The 26,197-nt window shown below is 35.6% G+C and overlaps 1 protein-coding gene across 1 annotated transcript in view; it reads right to left on the bottom strand.

Annotated features, from left to right (window-relative positions):
• GPR137C (G protein-coupled receptor 137C) overlaps positions 1-26,197 on the bottom strand; it is an 87,535-nt gene that overhangs the window by 19,518 nt on the left and 41,820 nt on the right. The window contains exons 2-3 of the mRNA XM_006872356.1: positions 20,762-20,805; positions 17,480-17,708 (exon numbers count right to left, since the gene is read on the bottom strand). Coding sequence (XP_006872418.1) covers positions 17,480-17,708; positions 20,762-20,805 — 273 coding nt within the window. The remainder of the gene's footprint in view (positions 1-17,479; positions 17,709-20,761; positions 20,806-26,197) is intronic.

Genomic DNA, 26,197 nt, shown 5'->3' with positions numbered 1-26,197 from the left:
ATAGGGTCACTATGAGTTGGTACTGACTCTATGGCACCTAACAACAATAACAACAACAACAACAAAACAGTCTATTGACCTGAATGTCTATTAACATTTGATATAATTGGTTATGTTTGGATTTGGGTTTTATATTTTACCATTTATTTTTTGTTTAATCTCTATTATGTTTTCCTGCTGTTTTCTATTCTTCTATTCATCATTTTCTGCTTTCTTTAGGGTTAATTGATTAATTTTTAGAATTCCATTTATATTTACCCATTTGGGGTTTTTTTTGGTATATACTTTTCTGTATTATTCTAGGGCAACGATTCTTAAAAGTGTGGTCCAGGGTCTCTATATATCCTATGACCCTTTCAAAATCAAAGCAATTAAAAAAAGCATCATTTGCTTTTTCATTCTGATTCTTTGAGTGTACAGAATTTTCCAGAGGCAGCGTGATGTGATGTTATCACTTCCTGTGTTTATTAGGATTCTTTTGGCATTAGAGTTAGGGTTTTTTTGGTCCTCTATTTTACCAGATATGAGCTCTTTTTCTGGCAATTGGTCTTTCCTGATGATATGTCATAGTAAACAAGTCAAAGTCTCACCATTCTCCCTTCTAAGGAACATTCTGGCCTTATTTCTTCTAAGACTGATTTGTTCATTTCTTTGGCAGTCCGCAGTACTCAAACATACCAAGAATGATGAAGATAGCTCAAGACTGGACAATGTTTAACTTTGCTATACATTAAGGTAGATGTTGTTGTTTAGTGCTGTTAAGTAGGTTCTGGCCCAAAGGAACCCTGTATAGGGTTTCTGAGAGATTCTGGTGGATTTGAACTGCCTACCTTGTGGTTACCAGTCTAGTACTTATCGTACAGTGCCACATCAGGACTCAAGACAGCCAGGAGTTGGCGCAAACTAAAAAGTAACTAACAACAGAGTTAGGGTATAAATATGTGCATTTCAAAGATTAATTCAGTTTGTTTTCTGAACTTTTAGATTCTTGCTAGGTTTTTTTTGGTTATACTTGCTTTATATGCTGAAACCCCTGTATCATCCAATAAACTGTTATTCTGGAATCCTTAAAATTTCTTTGCACCTGTGTGGAAATACAAGAATAAGTACACTTTGTAGACTTGTTTTGCAGTATTTAAGAATGTGTTCTAAAAACTTTTCTATATCTTATATAAACTTATTTTTGAATTTAATATTATATCCTAAAATGAGGTTTTTTATATTTAATAATAAATCATGGTTTAAAAAAGAGAATCTGAAATATTCTTTCTCAATACTTATTTTCCTTGCTTCTAAAGATACTGAAAAATATTACAGTGTTAGTTGGAGTTTTCTGTCTCAAGGAAGTGAGGAATCCACATAAAAGAAACTGGGTAAAAAGGTATATAAAATATATATTAAAAATGAGAGTTATCATTTGTTGTTGTTGTTAAGTGCCTTCAAGTCAGTTTAGACTCACAGTGAACCTGCAAAGAGTTTCTGAGGCTTTTTGAAAAATCTTTGTGGGAGCAGAAAGCCGTATCATTCTCCTACTAAGTGGGCTGACAGGCTTCAACTGTATTTTATAATGGTGGTGGCTGTGTGCTGTGGAGTCAGTTCCAACTCAAAGCGACCCTGTACAGGGTTTCCGAGCCTGTAAATCTTTACGGGAGCAGAATGTCTCATCTTTCTCCTGCAGAACAGCTGGTGGTTTTGAACTGCTGACCTTGTGTGGTTCACAGCCCGATTTGTAATCACTACGTACCAGAATAGGCTTTAGAAATATTAATAATTTTTCACACTGTGTTTTGTTTTTATAGTATTGTGCCGATTCAACTGCAGCATCATTTGAGACCAAACAAAGAACTAAAAGGAAAACAAATTGAAATTTTAAATATAAGGTAGTCGGTACTTTGAACATCAAAAATTATTTGGTATAACTTTCAAATTAAAAGTGAATAAGCCACTCAAGTGTCTTACTGGATAAATTATTATACTGCATTGATTGAAAAAGCACACACAATAGCAGAGAGGATAGTACAGCCTTATACAATTGTACTGCTGAGTATCTTTGCTGGATGGAAAGTCAGTAAAAGAAATCATGGCATTATCATTTTCCAATAACACAAAATTCATTTATTTAAATCTGACTGAAAACATAAAAAAACTGAAAATATCTTGTCTACAGTCTTGCATTTTTGCCTTACAAATAAATGAGCTTTGGTAGCGTAGTGATTACGAATCGGGCTGTGAACCACAAGGTTGACAGTTCGAAACTACCAGCTGTTCTGCGGGAGAAAGATGAGGCTTTCTGCTCCCATAAAGATTTACAGCCTCGGAAACCTTGTGCAGGGTCACTATGGGTCGGAACCGACTCAACAACACAGACATAGTAGGACTTGCTATTTTTACTAATATCTATTTGGCATCAGTACCAACGTATTATTATCAAAGAAGATATTCTTGTATGTCAATGCCTGGCAAGAAACACAAGAGGCACAGATATATTCAAAGAGCTGAATCATGTTTTTGTTGTTGTTTATCATGAAGCCAATCACTCTGACATTTTCACTAATGGTATATAAGACAGTGGTATGTAAAACTGCAAGACCATCACATCAAGGCAATGGCATCGAACTGTACTAGGAATGATTGTATTCTTCACAACTCTGCACTCTCAGTTAAAAAATAAAGTTGGTTTCATTTAAGAGAATCCTTGATGTAGCAGTGAAAATATTGATTCTTAACCTTAGAGGACATGTCTATTTAATATTCAGTATTATGAAATGTGACGTGCACTGAAAACAATTCTGCTACATAGGGAATAAAATACAATGGTTGTCTTGAGGAAAAACACTTAGGTGACTGTTTGACTTATGCACTGAACTAGCCATGTTTTTAATAGAAAGACCACTTTTGAGAAGAACGCATGCCATACAAACTATGATTATTCAGACTTGGTTATTGGGTATCCAGTCCTCTACCCCCAAAATAAACAAAATAAGTGTGTCACTCTATAGGAAACATCTGGCAGTATGTATTGGCAATGATGACATGTTAAGTTTTCAAGTGAACTTTAGAACTTTTGAAAACTTAAATCTACTACTGTAAAATTGATGTTGCTAAGTGCTGTTGAGTCGGTTCTGACTCGTAGCGACCTATTATATAGTGGTTCTGAGGCTTTAATCTCTGCGGGAGCAGAAAGGCTCAGAACTTGGACTGGTTTGAATTCCATTGCTTATTATATGGAGCGACCATGTGCTCGTAACATTGACAGCAATCCAAAAATGAAAAAACATTTTTTGATGAGATCAGTGGTGATATTAACAAATGTGATTTCTGGATACAATCTAATGAACTATGTAAACCTTTTGAAGATATGCATAACTCTGTGAACTACTATTTTCTAAATGACTAATACATGATGTTACCAAATCAAAGTGCAAGACAGACCAATAAAGAGTACAAAAGTTCATCGACAGGGTTTTAGATTCCATATGGCAACTAACCTTTAAGAAACCTCCACGTCTGAGTTTTGATTTAGTATTAAAGATGAATATTCACAATTATCTGAAAAGGCTATTAAAATTCTCCATTTTTCTAATTATGAACTTACATAGGTGAGGATGAATTTTCTTTATATACTTTAAACTAAACAGTGATTGCAGGATCAGGTAGAGATTCTAGATTTCTTCTATCCAGTCAAACATTAAAGTGATTTGCATGATATATACCAATGACTAATTCTTGCTGATTAAAAAAAAATTATTAATAAAACCTGTTATTTACATTAAGATGTAGCATGTTTATTATTTTAAATGAATTAATTGATTAATAGCTTTGGAGTTTCTCAGTTTATACTGTGGTATATATTATAGGCGTGGTGCTGTGGGTTAATGCTTCAGACTGCAAAGCTGTTTGAACTGCAAAGTCGGTGGTTCAAGCTCACCAGCTGCTCCTTGGAAACCCTATACAGGGTTGCTATGGGTCGGAACCAACTCAACGGCACTTAACAAAAACAACAATCCATATAAACAAAAGTTCTCTGTGGTCATCAATAATTTTCTGGGGTATATTGGGATCTTGAGACAAGAATCTCTGAAAACCACAGCAGTTTGTTGTTGTTATGTGGCTTCAAGTTTTCTCTGGCTCAGAATTTCTGAGGAATAGCTTGTGAGTTTGAACCACCAACCTTGCGGTTAGCAATTCAGTGCTTATCCTACAGCACCACACCAGGACTCCATTACTTAACCTTATATTGCACTTATTTCACATACTAATAGTTAATATCACACAACATATTGTAAAAGTTTAAGAATTCTACAACTGAATAGGTCCACTTATCTCTATCCTTATTTTATAGTTGTAATGTTTGTTGTTGTGCCGTTGAGTCAGTTTCAACTTATAGCGACACTGTACAGGGTTTCCAAGAAGTGACTTATGGGTTTGAACCACTCATTTTACTGTTAGCAGTCCAGTGCTTATCCTACAGTGCCACACCAGGACCCCACAGTTGTTGTACATTTTACACGTATTGTTGTTATAAGGTCCTGTAGAGTTGGTTCCAATTCATAGTGACCTTATACACAACAGAACGATACACTGCTCTGTCCTGCACCATCCTAACAATTGTTATCACGCTTGAGCCCATTGCTGCTGCCTCTGTGCCAATCCATTTCATTGGGGTCTTCTCTTTTTTTGATGACCCTCCACTTCATTAAACATGGTGTCATTCTTAGGGACTGGTCCCTCCTGATATCATGTTTGATGTATGAGAGATGAAGTTTCACCATCCTGGCTTCTAAGGAGCATTCTAGCTATATATGTTATATAAACACACACACAATTATATATCACATCTACATAAGTAAATCTTATGTTTTAATTTTTTACTTTGCACAGTCATCTGTATTTTAAAGAAATTAAACAGCAACATATTTACTATTTCTGAGATACTGTAATTTCTTCCTGAAGAGCAGAAACTTCAAGCTGGTTTTATTTTCCTTTAATCCGGAGAATTTTCTTAGCACTTCTAATAATGCAGGGTTGCTGGCAAGTAACCGTCTTAGTTTTCTTTTATCTGAAAATGTTTTTATTTCACCATCATTATTAAATAATATTTTCAGTGGATATAGATTTCCACTAAATATAGATTTTGAAGGTATTTTTTCCATGGTTTTTGGCTTCCATTATTCATGATAAGTGATCATTTGAATTGTTGTCCTCCTATGTAGTGTGTCATTTTCTCTCCAGATTTTATTCTCAGTTTTAAGTACTTTGACTATAACAAACCTAAGTGAGATTTATTTATTTACCCTGGTTGTTTTACTAGCTTCTTAAAGCTAAATTAATATTTTTGCCAAATTTGGAAATTTTAGGTCATTATTTCTTCAGATATTTTTCCAACATCATTTTAGTCTTCTTTTCCTTTGGGGACTGCAATTATATATATAACTAAGTCTTGAGGCTGTATTCATTTTACTATTATCTTTTCTTCCCTGACTCTATTCTTCAGACAGAATAATCTCTGATTTTTAAAAATTCAGTGACTCTTCTTTCATCTTCACTCTGCCATTAATTCCAATTGGTGAATTAAAAATTGTAGATAACTGTAGCTTTCCATGTGGTTCTTTAAAAAGAGTTTCTATTTCTTATGAAATCTCCCATATAATCTCTTATCCAAGTGTATTTATATATATATATATATATATGTGTGTGTGTGTGTTTTAATGTTTTATTGTGAGTTATATGATAGTTTACATGAGAGAACCTCAGTTCCATATTCATTCCATCGTATATAATTACATTGCCATGGTTCCAATCCCCTCCATGCATCGTCTTCCGACCAAAGGGCATATCCTAGAAGCCCGTGCTCTATACTTCCCCCGTCCCCCTCAGTATTCGGCCCACAGTTCCTTTCCCTCACTGGATCCAAAGTCCCCAGCCACTTCATCCTTCCATGTCATTATCTCTGTCTCCAGTTCAGGCATCCCTGGTTCTCTGGGTGGGGTCCTGTTCTCGGCTCTTATCCGTTGGGGTCCCAGAGACCTCCACTCCTAGATTGGAGAAATAATTGCTCTCTTCCTTGCGACAAAACATCTACCCTTGCATTTCCAACCCTCACAATCCGTCTTGATAACCATTATTCACTACAGTATCGCACGTAACCCATCTGTATTTCATTTCATCAGCTCCACCTAGACAAATTGGATAGTAGTTCACTGGTGATTCTGCCTTCCTCCATGCCCCCTAGCTCTATGTTCCCTCTTGAAAGCTTGTAAGCCAGTTATTTCTTGCCTTTGTAGTCTCTCCTTCCCCATTTGGGTATCCAATGTCCAAGTTGCCCCTCTCTGTCTACTCTGTGTGTGGAGGGGGTGGGAATGTTTCTTGATGTAAGGATTTGTTGCCTCTTTTGTGTCACTGCATTTGTATGCATAGGTTAAGTTCATCAGCTTTGAGCTCTGATCATCCAGTCATCCAGTCCGGGTCATATGGGTGTCATCTGCAAGTGTGGGTGTTCTCGTGCACATGCCCTCTCTTCCCATCAGCCGGCAGCTCCATTCTCCACTTGAGTTCTCCGTGGCCACGTCACTGACTCTGGGCCCAGGAGTCCTCGGGTCTCCTTGCACTGCTTGCCAACCAGGTCCCCAACTGGGTCCACAGAAGCCCTCTGAATATTGTGAGGCTTAGCTTGCCGCTTCATTGCTGCCTTTACCCCATTTCTCCCTAACGGTGATGCGTGTGTTTACCAATCCAAGCGTGCATTTCCACCGAGTCTCAGTTTTGGGGGGTTTCTTTATATTTTTAAGCCTATTACAAAATCTATATCTGATAAAGCCAATATATAGGCCATCTAAGTCTCTGAATGATAAGCACTGAACTGCAAACTACAGGGTTGGTGGTTTGAGTCCACCAGCAGAGCTACAGGAATAAGATAAGGCTTTCTGCTCTCACAAAGATTTAAAGTCTCAGAAACTCTATACAGAATCACTATGAGTTGCATTAGGCAAATCTGCTGCACAAGACCTTTTTAAAGTGTTGAAAAGCAAAGATGTCAGCTTGAGGACTAAGGTGTGCATGACCCAAGCCATGGTATTTTCAATAACCTCATATGCATGCGAAAGCTGGACACTGAATAAAGAAGACCATAGAAGAATTAATGCTGTTGAGTTATGGTGTTGGAGGAGAATAGTGAAAGTGCCATGGGCTGCCAAAAGAACCAATAGATCCATTTTGGAAGATGTACAGCCAGAATACTCCTTGGAGGCCAGGATAGACAAACTTCGTCTCTCATACTTCGGACATATTCTCAGGAGGGACCAGTCGTTGGAGAAGGATATCATGTTTGGTAAGGTGGAGGGTCAGAGAAAAAGAAGAAGACCCCCAATGGGATGGATTGGCCAAGTGGCAGCATCGATGGACTCAAGCGTGGCAACAGTAATGTGGTTGGCCCAGGATCGGGCAGTGTTTCGTTCTGCTGTGCATAAGGTCGCTATGGGTCGGTACAGACTCGATGGCACCTAACAACAATAACAAATGAGTTGAAAACAACTCAAAAGCACTTAACAACAATAACAAGGAGATTTAGAGGATCCCTGGTGGAACTGTGGGATAAATGTTGGTGGTTCAAACCCATCAGTTGTTCTGCAGGAGAAAGAGGAGGCTGTCTGCTCCCGAAAGATTTAAAGTCTTGGAAACCCTATACAGGGTCGCTATGAGTTAGAATTAACTTGATGACAATGTGTTGAGTTTTAGGGAGATTTGCCTCCATTGAAGACTTTTTGACTTTTGCTCTTGAGTATTAGTTCCTTTTCCTGTTTCTTCATATACCTAGGACATCTGGATTGTGTTCAGGACATTGTGAACAATGTATTTTAGAGATTCTGGATTCTATTATAGTTTTCTGGAAAATATTGTCCTTTTAATTTTAGCCAACTATAACTTGGCTGGACTGCAATCCCATTCTCTGTTTCTTCTGCATGGGCAACATATGCTTCCTTAATAGTGCTACTTGGAGTGGGTCCTGCACATTTGTAGTTCAAGAATCAGATAAAAATTTGTCAGAATTCATAACCAGAATTTAGGGCTTTCATTATCTGGCTCTGTTCTTGAGATTTTCCACTCATTTTTCATCTGTAGTGGTGACCCTGAATCTGTAGTGGTCTGTCTTCTTGTTCTATAAGTCAGTAAAACAGTGAATTTCTCTCCAACTTTTGGCTGCCTCATGGATAGGGCCTTCTCTCAGGCTAAAAGTTATAAAAAACAGGAAACTCACTCAATGTCATTTCTTCTAGGTTGTTGCTCTCCAATGCCTTCAGTGCTTTTTATATTTTGTCTAGAACTTTTCACTGCTCTCTGTGGAAGGCTGCTCCAATAGGATCTATTCAGCCATTACCTAAAGCAGAACTCTATACACATATTTTTTCTCAAACCATCTAAAAAGTGGTATTCCCATTCTGAAATGATAATGCCACACTAAACATTAAAAATAAGAAAACAAAATCATCTCAATTAGTAAATATACACATTTATTTTTATAATCATAAGGACTCAACAGTTTAATAAACAGTTCCAAGATATTAAGGCTAACATTAGGTAATTGGTAGCTTTTACTGGGTGGATCTTCTGGTTATGATGGGGGTAGGTACTGGCTTTCAGGAATAGATCAAAAATATAAATTGAAAGTAGTCAAGAGGAATTTTCAAGCAGGACAAGTGGGTAATAGGTTGGCTCAACAGTGGAATAGGAAATAAATCTGGGCATAAGAAATGGGGTACTAAGATAGTAAACTAAAGGTACTCTACAGCTTAGGATAGATAAAGTAAGTCCTAGGAACTCATGAGAGAAATTATAGCAGAAAAATGGGAAGGTGGAAATCACATCTATTAGAGTGATGATACTACTTCCATTTATACATCCTCCTCCTGCCCAAATCCTGATTAAGTTCTAATTAGAATAATGGTACCATAGTATTTTAACTTATTTCTTTAATTATGGGCTCAGTTATCATAATCATTGCTTTAGTTTTATAGGGTTAGTTGCCCTGTATGGAAGACCAGAAATACAGTTTGTATTTGAATAATAAAAGATGTAAGATCAAGACTTTTGTGAACATGGGACAGAAAGGTTTACAAAGATAGTAAGAGAATTCAGGAAGGATTGTTAGCATACATAATTTATGAACAATAGACTTGGCTAGCAGACAATCTGATCTTGAATACCAGATAAGTATTCCTGTTACAAGCTTATCCAGATATGAAATTGTGCATGTGCTAGCTAGAGATGGAAGCATAAAATCCTAACTATTATTCCCAGCCTGCCTTGGAATGGTTTTCCATACAAAAAAATCCTAATTTGCTATTACAGGGACTAAGCATCTACCATTGGGTTTGAACCTTTCGGTGATGTTTTGTCCTTTAAAAAGAATGTCATCTATATATTTTAAATATACTTATTTCTTTCAGAAATGGAAAGAACTATTAGAATAAAAATAGTTTCATTAGCATGTATTTTAGGTTAAAAGCTATGTTGTTGTTATGTGCCATGGAGTCGGTTCCGACCCATAGCAACCCTGTACAGGGTTTCCGAGGCTGTAAATCTTTACGGGAGCAGAATGCCTCATCTTTCTCCCGCAGAACAGCTGGTAGTTTCAAACTGCTGACCTTATGTTAAAAGCTATGGTACAGTTTAAATACTATGTGAATAAAATTAAATATGCAAATTTTGGCAAACCAGAAATACAGCAATGAGAAAAAAAAAAAGCTCAATGGGAGAAAAGCACTAATGTCACTAATATTAACACTCAATCTTGTCAATATATATAAACTGTTGAGCTACCCTATTAAAAGGGGGAGCTCACTAACAATTAAAAACAAGCTCCAGATTATTTTGTCCAAGGTAATAGACACACTTGAAATGTTAGCAACAGACATACAGTTAAAAGTTAGAATTAAGTCTATCATGCTTGTGTAAATAAAATGAAACGTATAGTAAAAAATACAGTAGGTGTCATACAAAAAACCCCCAAAAAACCCCACCATAATTTAAAATGTCATAATAAAATTACAATATCTGTTTCAAAAATTTCTAAGAAAAACTAAACATTAGCTAATAAAATTTATAGTAACTTCAGTCCTTATTAATCAAGAGTGGAAGGACATAAATAGGGTTCTGTTGCTGTTAAGTATTGTTGAGTGGATTCAGACTTGTAGCTTCCCTAGACAGAGTTCCCAAGGCACAACTAATGGATTTGAACCACCAATCTTGTGGTTAGCTGTACAGTACTTATCCTATAGCACCACACCAAGACTCTGCATAAATAAGCTTATATTATATGAAAAGAAAATACGATTAAATATTCAAAAGGAAATCCTATTCTTCAATGACTCATTCCTTTTTAAACACATAGGAATCCTCCCTAAGTAAATGTGCACAAACATTTTGCCAACAATTGTTTTGAATATTCAAAAACGAACTGAAGCTAGGTTACCATCCCTTGGCACACATTAAGATCATAATAGTTATTATTTATAAGTACTTTATAAATACCTGGCGCTATTATAAGTATTTTATATGCACTTTTACTTAATTATTATAACCTTCTTATAAGCTAGTTATTACTACTATTCTCATAACGACCCATAAGATCAATATTGTCATTATTTCCATTTTATAGATCAGGAGAGTGAAGATTATGATGCTAAATTACTTGTCCAATCATGAGCAAAGCTGAGATTTACATCCATATCTCTTTGATCCCAGGTTTCCAACCTTAATCACTAGAATACACTGTGCCTCACTGAGGTCTTTCCAAATTAATTGAAAAAATTTACATACCTGAAAAAGAAAGCGTATCTGAAAGTACAAGTTTAAACCCATTTTTATTTATACGATTCTCATTGCAAAAGAGCATTTGAATCAGTGACAGTTATGTATATGCACAGTGAGTGGGGGAAAGGTAAGAAAGTGAGATGAAACTAAAGATAGCATGAGAACCCAAAGAACTTAACATAAGTCATCTATGATTGACAAAGGTGAGTCATATAACTGGCTCTGAACAACACAATAGCCAGAGGAAAAAGAGAACTTAATCAACATTTATTTTCCCTGCTAGTGAATCTGAGAAATAAATTTTATGAAGTGTATAGCCAATACACTCAGCAATATTACAAAATAGCAACTTTAAGATAAACTTTTAAAAACAAACATTTCTTGATGAAGGTCAAAGCATGATGTCAAAGTGTAGGTTGGTGAAGACAATTCTAGTTCAGGTACAATGCAGTGTTAGTACATAATGATGGACTGAACAAGGATAAAATATAAAAAGTTAGGTAGATTGACAAATGGTGCATTCTCAGTTACTCTTTCTGGTAATCAGACTTTTTAATTGAAAGACTTTATTTTTCCTGACAGGAGTGTGGAGTACAGACTTTCTACACTGATTTGTAAGCCAGGTTCATATGCATGGACTGGTAAGTGGAAAGTAAAACTGATAACTTCTTATGGAAGTCAGAGGACCTAAACAGGATAGATGACTGAATTTTAGCCTATTCTTCAAAGTAAATTGAAGAAAGACCTATGAATAGAGGTATAATCTCATTCACACTGATGTATAAATATGAAATGCTTGAGACAAGACTGAAATCCAGAAAAAAAAAAAATATTTGTTGATTAACAAGGAATGTTGCTTCAACAGATCAAAGGTTATGAAAAGCAGCCACAGACTTGCTTAAGAAAACATACTGCTCTAAATCCCTATATTAGTTTTGTTGTTAGGTGCCGTCGAGTTGGTTCCAACCCACAGTGACCTTATGTAAAACAGAATGAAACACTGCCTGGCCCCGCACCATTCTCACAACTGCTGCTATGTGAGAGCCCAGCGATGCTGCCACTGGAACTGTCTAAGTTTACAAATAATGAATATCTTTGTAAAAATACGAAGTCCTGGTGTGGCGCTGGGGGTTAATGCACTGGACTGCAAGGTCAGTTTGAATCACAAGGTTGGTGGTTCAAGCTCACCCACCACTCCTCAGAAGCCCTATAGGTTGGTATGGGTCGAAACTGACTTGATGGCTCTCAACAACACCATATAACAATAGAGACATGAAACAAAATAACACCTTTAAATATACTGCTATTGTTGTTAAGTGCTGTGGAGGCAATTCTGACTCAAAGTAACTCTGTATAGGGTTCCCAAGGAGCAGCTGGTGGGTTTGAACAACTAACCTTGCAGTTAGCAGTCCAGAGCTTATCCTTGTTGTTGTTAAGTGCCATGGGGTCAATTCTGTCTCATAGTGATCCTTTACAGGGTTTCCAAGGAGTGGCTGGTAGGTTTGAACTGCTCACTTTGTGGTTAACAGTACAGTGCTTATTCTACAACGCCACACTGTTGTTGTTCAGTGCCATTGAGATGACCTTGTGGTTCACACTGACTTTGTAGTCCAGCACATTAACCCACAGTGTCACATCAGGACTCCTCAGCACCACACTCGGACTCCTTTAAAGGTATAAGAAGGTTGAAAATAAAAGATCAGAAATAAATTATTCTAATTGACAACATCCAATATAGAAAAAGAATCCTAGTGTAGGGTGATAGAATAAGCACTGGACTGCTAACTAGAGGTTGGTGGTTCAAACCCATCAACAGCTCCTTGGAAACCCTATACAGGGTCGCTATGAGTCAGACTTGATGGCACTTTAACAACAACAAAAATATAGGAAAAGTAGTTGTTGTTACTTAGAAAGAGAACCAAATGAGGGCTGTTCCAGTTGCTTAAAAAAAAGAAAAAGTAAATTTAAAAGTAAACAATGAAAGAGATTAATAAAAAAAGAAAAGATACTTACGTGTTATGTGAACTAAGACTGGGATATACAAGTCTATATGTAAATAATAAAATCCCCAACTCTGTTTACCAAAATAATTTTGAAGAAAATAAACTATACAGAGGCTGAGATTGTTTTAAAAAGTCACTAAAGGTCATTCAGTAAGGCAAGAATTAAATTTTTGCATATATTTATATGATGGGATAATATACAGACTTAAGAGCTTTTCATAGCATGATATAATTCCTACAATATGCAGATGGGGGAGTATGGTGGATAAGCATACAATAAGCATTGGACTGTGAACAACAAGCTTGGAAGTTCAAGCCCACCAGCTGCCCTATGGGAGAAAGATAAGACTTTCTGCTCCCACAAAGATTAAAAAAAAAAAAAAAAAGATCCTCAGACACCCTATACAGGATCACTGTAAGTTGGAACCGACCCGATGGTACTTAACAGAAACAACATACATAAATGACACAACCGAGCTTGCTCAAAGTGAAGAGGACTTGAAGCACTTATGATGAAGATAAAAAGTTACAGCCTTCAGTATGGATTACACCTCATCATAAAGAATTTAAAAATCGTCACAACTGGACCAATATGAAACAACATGACAGAGAAAACATAGAAGTTGCAAAGCACTGCATTTTACTTGGCTCTACAACCAACACCTTTGGAACCAGCAGTCAAAAAATAAAACAATGTATTGCATTGGGAAAATCTGTTGTAACAGACTTTTAAAAAGTATTATAAAGAAGGAACTTCTGGCAAGTTGGCTGACTAGGCAGAAGCACTACACGGACCCTCCACAACAAAGCTATGCGATACCCAATAAAACAGATATTGATGAAAATTCTGGAAACCTGCACTTCAGAAGAAATAGCAATGAGGTGGATGGAGTGTTTGTTGGGAGGAGAGACCTGGGAGGGACAGTGAGAGATGGAGACTGACTGGTAAACAACTGACCAGACCTGGCTTGATCATCCTGTGAGCAGTTTTGGCAGACCTGGCAGAGCAGATGCATGGAGGTGATAGAAAGGTGCATTTCTTCTTTTTCTCCATGCCCTATGGTGACGAAAGTGTGGCCAGCACATACCCTCATCTACCCCCAGTGTAGATATCTGGGTGTTCAGAGTCACTTGGTTCAGAACCCAGTCAGTGTGAGAAGAGGGCTGGCTGTACCACTTTGGTGTGCTATTTTGGTGCCTGGATTCAGGTAGGCTTGACTACAGACCTACAAAACCCAAAGAGCTACTAAACCAGCATTTAATCAGTCATGCTGTCCTCAGCTTCCCTGTGATCCTACTAGACACTGAAACCAGCTCCATCAAGGGCTCCCACGAACTACTTCTGGACTGGACTAAGTGCCCTGAACATAGATAACAATGAGGAACTCCACTAGGGCTGGGAACTCTGCTGTCACATATCTTTCACAACTACCTCATGAGCTCTTGAGTTGCAGGAGTCCCCCAGAGATTTCTGCCCCCTGGGTCCAACAACTGCACTGCATGTTTTTACAAATACAAAAAGCCCACAATGTCCTGGAGACAACAGGCAATTTTAGCTTACACACAGAAACAAGAGAGAATGGCTCAAACAAGTGACCAAGCTGCAGAGCTAGAAAACGTTTCTGAGGAAGAAAAGGTAATGGAATTAACTGAAAAGGAATTCAAAAGAATGATAATTAGGTACCTTCAAAGGATGGATAAAAGATCTAGGAAAGCAAGGAGAACACAAAAAAAACTTAGGAAGAATTCAGGAAAACACTGTAAAATGTTAAAAAGCAAAGATGTCACTTTGAGGACTAAGGTGTGTCTGACTCAAGCCATGGTATTTTCAATTGCCTCATATGCATGTGAAAACTGGGTAATGAATGAGGAAGACTGAAGAAAAATTGATGCCTTTGAATTATGATACTGATGAAGGATACTTAATATACACTGACTTCCAGAAGAATGAAAAAATCTGACTTGGAGGAAATACAGCCAGAAAGCTTGTTAGAAGCTAGGATGGTGAGACTTGGTACTTTAGACACGTTATCAGGAGAGTTAAGTTCCTTCAGAAGAATATCACGCTTGGTAAAGTGGAGGGTCAGAAAAAAGGATGTCGTCTCAGTGAGATGGATTGACATAGTAGTTGCATCAATGTGCTTAAACAGAGCGATTATTGTGAAAATGATGTACAGGGCAGTGTTTCATTCTGTTGTATATAGGTTTGTTATATGAGTCAGAATCATCTTGATGGGGGACCTGACAACAGTATAAAGGAGAAAGCTGGGTGTAAAGTTATATTTACATTAAGTTCCAAATACAGTTAGATGTCATTGCTGATATTATTTAAAAAAATACTAAATCACATTCTTTCAAATTACCAAGTTACCTTTGAAATAATAAAAAATAGTTTTATAATAAAGTTAATATAGATAACTGCCTTTAAAATTATAAGAATGCATTAAAATTATATGATTAGAATAAAAGAAGTATATGAACAGGCAAATCATAGGGAAAACCAAAACAAAGCAGGAAAATTTATCAAAGAACAGCTTTCTGCCTAGGGGATAATAGCAAAATTAATTTAAGATTTCTAAGTCAGAACATGTCTATTGTACAAACTATGTCAAACTAACATTAATTTTTTTTTAGAGTAAGGCAGCATGCTATTGCTTTCCATACATGATCATTCTATCTTGCAGCACTACTATAGAGACAGTCACTATACTTATCTCTAGTTTAAAGATAGACAGAGAAGCTAAAGTATCAAAGCTGTACAGCCAGTAAATGGCAGAGCTCTGAGTTAAATGTAGACAACCTCACTCTACAGGTTGTGTTCTGACTACTTTGTACTGCTTATAGTTAGACATCCAGTTTGTAAGATAAATATGTTTATATTCTAAACCTGGTAAGGGAAAAGGACACCAAAAAAAAAAAAAGATTGACTAATTTCTAGGCTTAACAGAATTTTAAGTAAAATTATAGCAATCAAGACCAAAAACATTAAAGAAATGACATAATAGGATCTATCCCAAGAACCCTAGGAAATCAAGTCAAATAACTTACTGTCTTTGTAGAATACATAGAAAACCCAAAATTATAGCAATATCAATAGTTGCTAAGAAATATTTAATAAGATTAAAATTCTTAACTAAACACACATAAGTTATGAATGCTGGTTTTTTTCAACCAAGGTCATATATTTTATAAACAAAAATATGCTAAATATATAAATACCCAGATTCTGTTCTAGAAATTGTTGAGAAGTAGTTTATACCTATAGAAATGTGGATAGTAAATATCTACATGGAAATCTATATCAGTTAAATAAATTTAAATTAAAAGGTTTAAGGCTCATGAATTAAAATAACCAAAAGAAACAAAACTTGAATTCAAATATGGGTGGAGTAGAGGAAACAAATACATTTATTATAGTTTATTCTTTTGGAGAATATCATGGCAAAAACTTAGTAAGAAAATATTTGAAATAATGCCATGAATAAGCATACAAATATGTATACCCATATTACAACTAAAATGTATATCCTAAATGGTTAAAAATAGGATCACGTAAATGAAATCAATGTGTAATTATAAATAATAGTAGACACTAGCAGAGAGCTGTGATCAGACCTGTGATCAGAATCCTGGTTCAACTACGTGAAGTTGGGCATGTTTAGGGATTCAATTTACTTTTGACACAACCCAGTTGTTAGATACTCATTTGGCTACTAGACTAAAGTGGCTCTAGCAAAGAATGTATTGCTAGCATGGAAAGATATTTATTTGACACCTTCTATATATGCCAGGTATTATTTTAGACTAAGGGGATAGAAGCATGAACAAGATAGACAAAGGAACTATTTTATGAGGGAGAAGGAGAAAGTAAATGTACACCCAAATAACCAATTATGGCTACTGAGACATGCAATTCAAAGAGGGTGATAAACATGGTAACTGGAATTGGGGGATAGCCATACTTGGATTGTTAAAGCAGGCAGCTTTGAAAAAATTACATACAAACTGAGACCTGAATACAAAAAAGCCATCAATATGAACAGCTACAGAAAGTGCAACAAGGCATAGGAAAGAACATTTACAAAGGCTATATAACTGGAATAAATTTGGTATGATGTTTTACCATAAGAAAATGGAAAAGAAAAATTCATGTGGTTGGAAGAGTAAAGAGGTGAGAAGCAGGAGATGAAGTTAGAATAGACAAGGATTAGATTATATGAGGGGATTCAAAATGTTTGTGGAACATTTCATTATCATCTAATTCAAATTTTCCATAAACTTATAAAGTCCCCTTGTATAAGGTCACAATGTCTCTGCCTACTGGAATTATTATTTTTTTTAAAGACTGGCACAGACCACCTCATGGAATTATTGTGTGGTAGTGTGAAAAACAGCTATAACAGTACCTGGTACATGGCAGATACAGAAAATTATGTTCATTAAGTTACTCTTTTTTTTGTCAAGTTGTTCAAATGGAGAAAACAATGAATAAGGAAAAACTTTACATGAGAAAGTTCACAGAAGTTGGTATCAGGAAAGAAGAAAAATCAGAATACTCCAAATTTGAGTCTGAATCCAAAAGGAGAATTATTACAATAACAAAATTAAAGTGATATAGAGAAGTGCAGGTTGAGTGGGAAGAGTGCAAATTTAAGAAAAATACTTACCTTTGATTCGAGGTAGACATTTGCTGATGACATTTTTGTAACTTTGCATATATAACTAACTAAAGAGATGGCACAAAGAATAAACAGGCTATCGTTAATGAGTGCTCGAACAAACACAGTCCATTTCAACTGATTTTCTGGAACATCTCCATGGACTAGCATTGCACAAGTCAAGTTCACCACTAAAAAGAGAAGGCTTGCCAATATAAAGCCCAAATGCAGTAGAATTCTGAAAGGAAAAATATAAATTTGTTAGATGTTTTCAAAACTAATGGTCAATTAAATCAAAATTTGAATTTCTTATTTTAGATCTAATTCCTCCAGTCTGCAATATTTATAGTTTTATTAAATACAAATTCAATAATGATTTAGAGTTACTTGGACTATCTCTAATATTATAAAATTAATATCCAAACTATTTTAAAAATGGTATTAGTTCAGAAATAATCTCATGTGGGTTTGAATTCAGCTGTTTTTACTAGGAAGAATAACTAAGACTACTTAACCCCATTTCAAGCAATGTTGAATCTTTCATTTTTATACCTATTAGCTATTTTAAAATGTAAAAAAGTGTTTTATTGTTGTGACTGTAAGAAGCAAAACATACACCAATTCAACAGTTTGATATTTACGATGCAATTCCTTCCATCTACATTATTTATAATTTCATTAAATGCAAATTCAATGATTCAGAGTTATTTGGACTTTCTTTGCTGTTATGAAATTAGTATCAATTATTTTTAAAATGACATTAGTTCAGAAGTAATCTCATATGGACTTAAATTATGTTGTTTTTGCTAGGAAGAATAACATAGGACCACTTAATACTATTTCAAGCAATTTTTATACATTATATTTTTAAACCTATTAAATATTTTTAGAAGTCCTGGTGTGGCGCTACAAACCTATGAGCCACTCCTTGGGAACTCTATAAGGGTCATTGTAAGTTGGAACCGACTTGATGGCACTTAGCAACAACAACAAATATATATATATCTATTTTTTTAACAATAAATACTTTCACATGTAAAAAATGAAAAAATGTGTTTATTTTTTTGTTGCTAAGACATAGCAAAACACATAGCAATTTAAGTTTGTACATGTATGATTCAGCGACTCTGACGACAGTTTCTGAGTTGTGTACTCATTCCCACCTTCCTTTTCTGCATTAATCCTCCCCCATTAACATTCCATCCACTGCCCCCCCTAAGGTTCCTAGCTAATCTTTCAAGTTGCTGTTGTCAATTTGATCCTATATAATATATATTTTAAAAGATTGCAATTCTCAAGAAAGATTTTTTTTTTTTTTTTTTTAGAGTCATTGTTAATCTTTAATGTTATTCAATGTTCCTTCGTGTGTATATAAGAAAGATTTTTTTTTTTTTTTTTTTTACAGTTAAGCTAAACTATTGTTTGGTTTTAAAGGAAATTTTTTGTTCAAGGTTTAAGGATTTTCCCAGGATAATAGTTTCAGGGTTTCCTCTAGCCTCCATTCTCTTGAAAGTCTCGGATTCATGGATTCATGAGTATTTGAAATTCTGTTCTGCTTTCTCCCCTTTTGATCAGGAATCGTCTATAGAATTTTTTATCAAAATGCTCAGTAATGGTGTAGCTTAAGCATCATCAAGCTCTTTTGGTCTCATGGCAAAAGGAAAAAAACAGTTCTTCTCATTTCTTCTTCCTATTCCTGACTATTTTTCCACTGTTGTGCTGAGCAAATTGAGATCAATCATTGTGCCTTGGATATTAAGCATGTTTTTATTGACCTTTTCAGCCTAAGAATTACCAGGCTTTTATAATTTGCCTGAAACATTAATTTACTTTATCTAAATTTAAATTGATCATTTAATATTAAAAATTAAGGAAAATGGTTGAAACAATGTCCAATTTTATGAGTTTTTTATTATCTATAGTAAACACTGTCTTCATACTTGACTAAAAACTATAGGAACAAGGCATGCCGAGTTTCAAGCTCCTCATTTTATAAAGTTGTATATTTATAATACATACAGAATAACTCTGAAAAGGACATGCTTAACTATTTCACGTAAGGAAAACTGTTGTTGTTATTTGCCATTGAGTTATTTCCAGATCAGGCTGACCCCATGTGTGCAGAGTAGAACTGCTCCATAGGGTTTTCAATACTGTGACCTTTCAGAAGCAGATTCCTAGGCCTGTCTTCCAAGGTGACTTGGGATAGATTTGAACCTCAATATTTTTGGTTAGAAGTTAAGTGCTTAACCATTTGTACCACCAAGGACCGAAGGAAAATTAGACCACCTCATAAAAACTCTTCAGGCAAGATGTGGTATTTTAATCAAGTAGTGGTAATAGCTATCTGTATGAAATAATGCCAGCTCAAATATTTTCATAACCAAATTAAATACATACAGTCCAGAAATTTACTTGACTTTGTAATATCTTCTATTTGGAATCACTTTCAATAGTGTGAATCATAAAGAACTATCTGCGTTTGGAAACAGTTCACACAAGAAGCTTAAGGTAAAAATAACTAAATAATCTGTTACTAACAAACTTTGTTAAATGAACAGGCAAAGCAGAATGATTTAGTTTGAAAAGTTTAGATCTTAATAGCCTATAGGTCTAAATAGTGAAACCAATAATTACATAGTTTGATGTCTGAAAAGGATCTTAAAATTATCGAAAATTTCCAGGAACTAGAGTACTTTTAGACAATCAAAGCCAAGGGAGGGTCAATGAGCTGCAAAAGCAACAAGCTACTTAATATGGGATTTGAGTCTGAAAATCAAGTCTCCTGACTCCCCAGCTCAGCAGTCTCATTTTAGAGGTTAATTAGTACTGAAAAATTACTTATTTTCTGGGACTATACTATACATTCGGAGTCCTGGTGTGGCACTGTGGGTTAGTGCATTGGACTGCAGTGTTCGTGTGAACCTCAAGGCTGGTGGTTCAAGCTCATCAGCCGCTCCTTGGAAATCCTATTCAGGGTTGTGATAGGTCAGAACAAACTTGAGGGCACTTAACAACATAGTATACATTCTGTCCACAAATAGCATAGTCTAACTTAGCAATTGTAGGTCCTATGAAGCAAGGGAGAAGCAGAGCAGAAAAACAAGTGGTATTTGGCCGTAGCATGACTAAGAAGCAGAACTGAACTGTGGCTTACTCAACACACTTTCTTTGATTCAATCTATATGATTTTTTAAACAAAATTGTTAAGGATCTCTAACCTATCATTCCTCTCTATTTTTAGATGTCCACTGTGAAAAATTTCTACATCTTGCTACTTGTGAAACTTACTTGTGTTTGTCAAGTTCAGTGGCACATCTGACTTTACATATAACCTATAAAGAGAGTATAAAAGAAAGTTTTGAAAACATGTGTAATATATTCTTAAATTTATCTTGACTTTGCTTCAAAATGGGCATTGTAGAACTACAAATAATTGCAAGTAAAGTTCCAGTTAACAAGCAAGTAAAGTTAACAATTGAACTATATAAAGAAAAAAAAAAAAAAAACAAGGTTCCAAGAGCTTAAAAACAAATTCAAAATTCTTTTTGTTATAATCTTAAATTTTGATTTCTACCATTAAAAATTAAAATAGTATTAATTCAATTTAGACATTTACTGAGGCTTTACTATGAGTCAGACACTGTTCTAAGCTGCATTATATTACTCATTTTGTCCTAAATGAAAGTATTTACTTAAATATGAGCCTGGATGAGTGCGCCCCAAAGATGATTTTCCATTATGATGAAATTAAGTAGTAGGAAAACGTGGGCTCTAAAACTGAATACACAGATAATGAGCATATATCATACTTAATAAATTTCCTTTAAAATGTCTTGAATAAGTACTCAAATACTTAATGAACAAAGTTAGGCAAGCAGACAAGTAAGATCTGACATAAACATGGTATATTTGGAGAGTTTACACCACACTAAAAGTTTCAAGGCCTCAAGTCCTTACTGCTGAATTTGGACTTAATCTTTAGATACTGGGATAGTATTGATGGCTTATACACAGGCATTCCATAATACTAAAGTTTTGTTATCTAGTATCCATGCACAGGCTACTACAGAAGAACAAAAGATTAGAAGCAAAAATAATGGTCACAAAACTATTTGAACAGGGTATGAGACTTTAAGGCCTAGAAAGAAAGAGGCACGTCCAAAACATTAGGATAAAAAACAGTACAGACAAAGACGGAGACAGAGGTTAATGGCATGGAGAGATAGAGCAGATGACCGCTCTAAGGAAAGGCTGTGTAATGGTGGGCAGGAGTCCGACTTTCAAAATACGCCCTTTGGCTACTTTGAATGATGATATATTCCTGCATGTTTTTGTGTACATTAAAAAAAAAAGGAAAAAAAGGAGGGAAGAGAGGCAAGTACTTTAACTGATGGTGCATGGAAGGGATTGTAATCATTGCAATGAAACAAAATACGATTGGTTGAGTGCAAAACTGACATTCTGTCATGTAAACTATCACTCAATTCATAATAAAAGCTTAAAAAAAATAGTACAGGCACTTGATAACTCACTGGTTTCTGTTAAACATTTGATGAACACCTCCTATATGCCATGTACTATGAAAGGTGCCATGAATTCATAAATACTACCACTGTTTCTGGAGTCTTGCAGTAGCACTGCAGGATAAGCACTGGACTGCTAACCACAAGGCTGGTGGTTCAAATCCACCAGTCATTCCTTGGAAACCTTATACAGAGTTGCTATAAATCTGAACCGACTTGATGACACTTAGCAACACAAAAACCACTGTTTCAGCTCTCAAGGAGGTCTGTGCTTGGGAAAAATAAATCATCTATTTTGATACATTATGGTATAAATGCAAATGATACTATGTCAAAATCTAGGAAGACACAATGACTAATTCAGTCCAGGGAGGGAGAAAATGGTGCAGAGTAAGGGAGGACTTCTGAAAGGATGTCACATTTGAGCCAAGTTATAAAAGATAAAGGGAAGTTAAGAGGGTGAGTGCTCAGGCAGATATAGAAGGCTGTCCATATCTAAGCATATCTATTGTGTTTGGTTACTAGTTTCATCATCTACCAAAAGCTAGAAGTGATGGAAGAATGTAATATATTATCCTACCAGTCTTTAAATTCTACCACTTGTATCTTTCGCTGCTGCATCCCTTTTCTCTATTACCACAGTAGATGATTATAATTGGTCTTTTTACCTCCATTATTACCTATATTAATTTAGAAGAAAATGGTTTTATTTTAGGTGTGCTGATATTATTTTAGATTTACAGAAAAGTTACAGTAATAATATGAATTTCAATATACTCTTCTCCCAGATTACTTAAATGTATTTTACCACTTTTATTTTATTCCTCTTCTATAGATATGATTTTCAAAAACATTTGAGAATAAATCGTGGGCATATGTGATGGCCTTAATCCCTAAATACCTTAGTGTATACTTCCTTAGTAATGCAAACTCTCTTATGTAACCAGTATATATACAAACATCAGAAAATTAAATATTGATAAATAATATTATCTAGGGTCCTTCAGGCTAACACTGGATTGCTAGCTGCAGGGTTGGTGGTTGAAACCCACCAGTATATCCTTTGGAACCCTATAAAGAGTTACTATGAGTCAGAACGGACTTGATGGCACTTACCAACAGTTATCATTTAATGAAAGATTTCCTTCAGATTTTGTCAATTATCGCAAAATGTCATTTATAACTGACTGACTAAATACATCTAGGATTATGAACTGCATACAGATGTGGTGTGTATTTAGTCTCTTTTTTCATCTTTTTTTGATATTGAGATTTCAAAGAATACAGACCGGTAATTTTGTAGACTAATCTGTATTTTTTTATGATTAGATTCAGGTTATGCATTTTGGTAGGATATCACAGGAGTGATGCTGTGATGTGGGGAGTCTCATGTTGTTGATTTGTCCCATTACACTGATATTAAAAGGGTGAGTCAAAAATTATCTGCGCTCTGGCTGTAGAATTTACTTTAATCAACTTTTTAAAAAGACAAATAAATAATTTCTTGACATAATCTCCATGCTTTTCAATATACTTTGTTCATATGTCAACAAGCTTTCATATTCCCTTACTAAAAAATGTTTTAGTCTGAGCTGCAAGCCATGATGTACCACTGTCTTCACCTCTTCATAAGATGAATTTTCATCCTCTAAGGGCTGCTTTCAGGAGACCAATCAAATGAAAGTCCTATGGAACAAGATCAGGCCCATAGGAAGTATACTTTAATACCTCAAAATGAAGTTTTTGCAGAGTGTCAACAGTGTTCTCAGAGGTGTGTGGATGTGCTTTATCATGCAAGATCACAATACCCTTGGATAGCAGTCTACTGTGTTTAATCCCAAATTTAGGGTTCAGTCTTCAGTAAGCATCTCACTGTAATGAGCACTGTTGATTGTTTAACCTTTTTCCTGATAGTGTTCAGTACTGGCTCTTGAGAATCCAAGAAAACTGTAAGCACCAGTTTTCCAGCTGATGGTTGACTTCTGAAGTATATTTGGTCGGAGAGTGAGGATGTTTTTATTCCATACTCCGCCATTTACTCTCAGGCTTGTACTGATGAATCATGTCTTGTCACCAGTAATGATATTTTAAAAGACACTTTTACCTTCCTTTGGGTATCGGTGCAAATTTTGTTTGCAGATGTCCACATGCTTCTGTTTATGATCTTCTGTGAGTTGTTTCAGTACCCATCTTGCACATACTTTTTGAAACCCAAATGTCTCATGGATTATTTCATAGGCAGAGCCTTGGCTGATTTGCAGAAGATTTGCAACAGAATCCACTGTCACTCATCTAATCAACAGAATTATTTTATGTGCACACTCAATGTTGTCATCAGCCGTGGACATAGATGGGTGTTTTAATATAACTCGAGTGCAGATAATTTGTGACTCACTCTTGTAATTTTGATCATTCGGTAAAGGAGGTGTCTACCAGATTTGTCCATTGTTGTTACTATTTTTCTCATTTTAATTAATAAATACCATGTGGAGGGCTATTTAAGAATTGTTGTTGTTGTTAGGTGCCATCGAGTCAGTAACGACTCATAGCAACCCTATGTACAACAGAACAAAACACTGCCTGGTCCTGGGCCAACCTCACAATTGTTGTCACACTTGAGCCCATTGATGCTGCCAATTGCCCAATCCATCTTGCTGGAGTTCTTCCTCTTTTTCTCTGACCCTCCACTTTACCAAACATGATATCCTTCTCCAGCAACCAGTCCCTCCAGACAGTATGTCCGAAGTATGAGAGACGAAGTTTGGTCTTCTATAATTTGTCTTCAAAATTTTATACATGAGTTTTAGCATCCATCAATGATTCTTGCTTAAATAATTATGATTACACTATTCTAGGAAAAATTTCACAATCTTTTGATACATAGAAGGTCCTTTCATCATCTGACCTCACCTTTCCATCTTTGTATCTTTTTTATTGCCACCTTTAATCTTGTGGTCTGGGCATTTTGAGTTATTAAGGGGTTCAATTTCACATTTCCATGCCTTTGTACATGTGGCACTCTACCTGGAATATGTTTTTGTGGCCATATAAAAAATTCCAACTCATCCATCAAGACTTGACTCAAGTGTCATTTGCTGTGTTGTTTACCTTAAGTGCCTTAATGAGAAAAAGACCACTTTGTATTCTTGCCACATGAATCACATTATGACATTTACTTACATATTTATTTCCTTCTTAAGGAAGACTACCCCTTATATTTATTGCCCTAGAGCCTAGCATAATGTCTGGTATTTAGTGGGGTTTTAGAAAATGTCTGAATAAATGAGCAGAGAATTCAGGACAAAGTAAGTGTGGTGGTATAGTGTGGTTGAGTGTAGGGAATATACAGCAGGAGATGAAACTGGAGGCACAAGTACCCATCATAACATGGAGGCTTTGTAGAAAATACTCAAGAATTGGGTTTTACCCCACTAAACTCTATAACATGATCCTATGTTTGAGTGATTACTTAGGTGACAGTATGGAAAATGGATTAGAATGGACAAAGAATTCCAGTGAAGACTGTTGAAAATGTGTGAATCTAGTGAAGGATATTTTCAACTTCTGAATGTAAAGAATTAGTAGAATAAGGGCTCTACTGACAAAAAAGCACAAAGGTCAGAATGTGGAATTGAATCTTAGTTTTAAAAGGTATTCTAAGCTGAAATGCTGAGAAGGTAGGTGGTAAGTTTTTGAATGTAAGAAAGAAATTACAGGTGGTTCAAGCTCACCAGTCACTCCTTGGCAACCCTATACAAGGGCGCTATGGGTTGGAACTGACTTGATGGCACTTAACAACAAACAGCACAATAGCAGTGACTGAGTTCTGGTATAGCGCTGTGGAATAAAGCATTGAATCACAAAGTTAGTTTGAACCACAAGGTTGGTAATTCAAACTTACCAGCTGCTCCTTAGAAACCCTATATAAAGTTGCCATGAGTTGGAATCAACTTGACAGCACTTAACAACAACAACGACAGAGGTGACAGCAAAAATTTAAAATAGAAAATATTGAGGGTACAAATGTAGACTGAAAAGGAAAGTGAGTTTGCCATATAGTGATCCTACATAGGGTTTCTGAGGAGCGACTGGCAGTTCAAACTGATTTTGTAGTTCATGCTTTATCCCACAGCCCTACACTAGGACTCCATCATCGCCAAGTGCTTGTTCTATAACACCACACCAGGACTCATGCTCTCGC

The sequence above is a fragment of the Chrysochloris asiatica genome, unplaced genomic scaffold, assembly GCF_000296735.1.
Source record: "Chrysochloris asiatica unplaced genomic scaffold, ChrAsi1.0 scaffold00194, whole genome shotgun sequence".
Classification (NCBI taxonomy): domain Eukaryota; kingdom Metazoa; phylum Chordata; class Mammalia; order Afrosoricida; family Chrysochloridae; genus Chrysochloris; species Chrysochloris asiatica.
The sequence above is the reverse complement of the archived record's forward strand: the minus strand, read 5'-3'. Positions and strand labels throughout refer to the sequence as shown.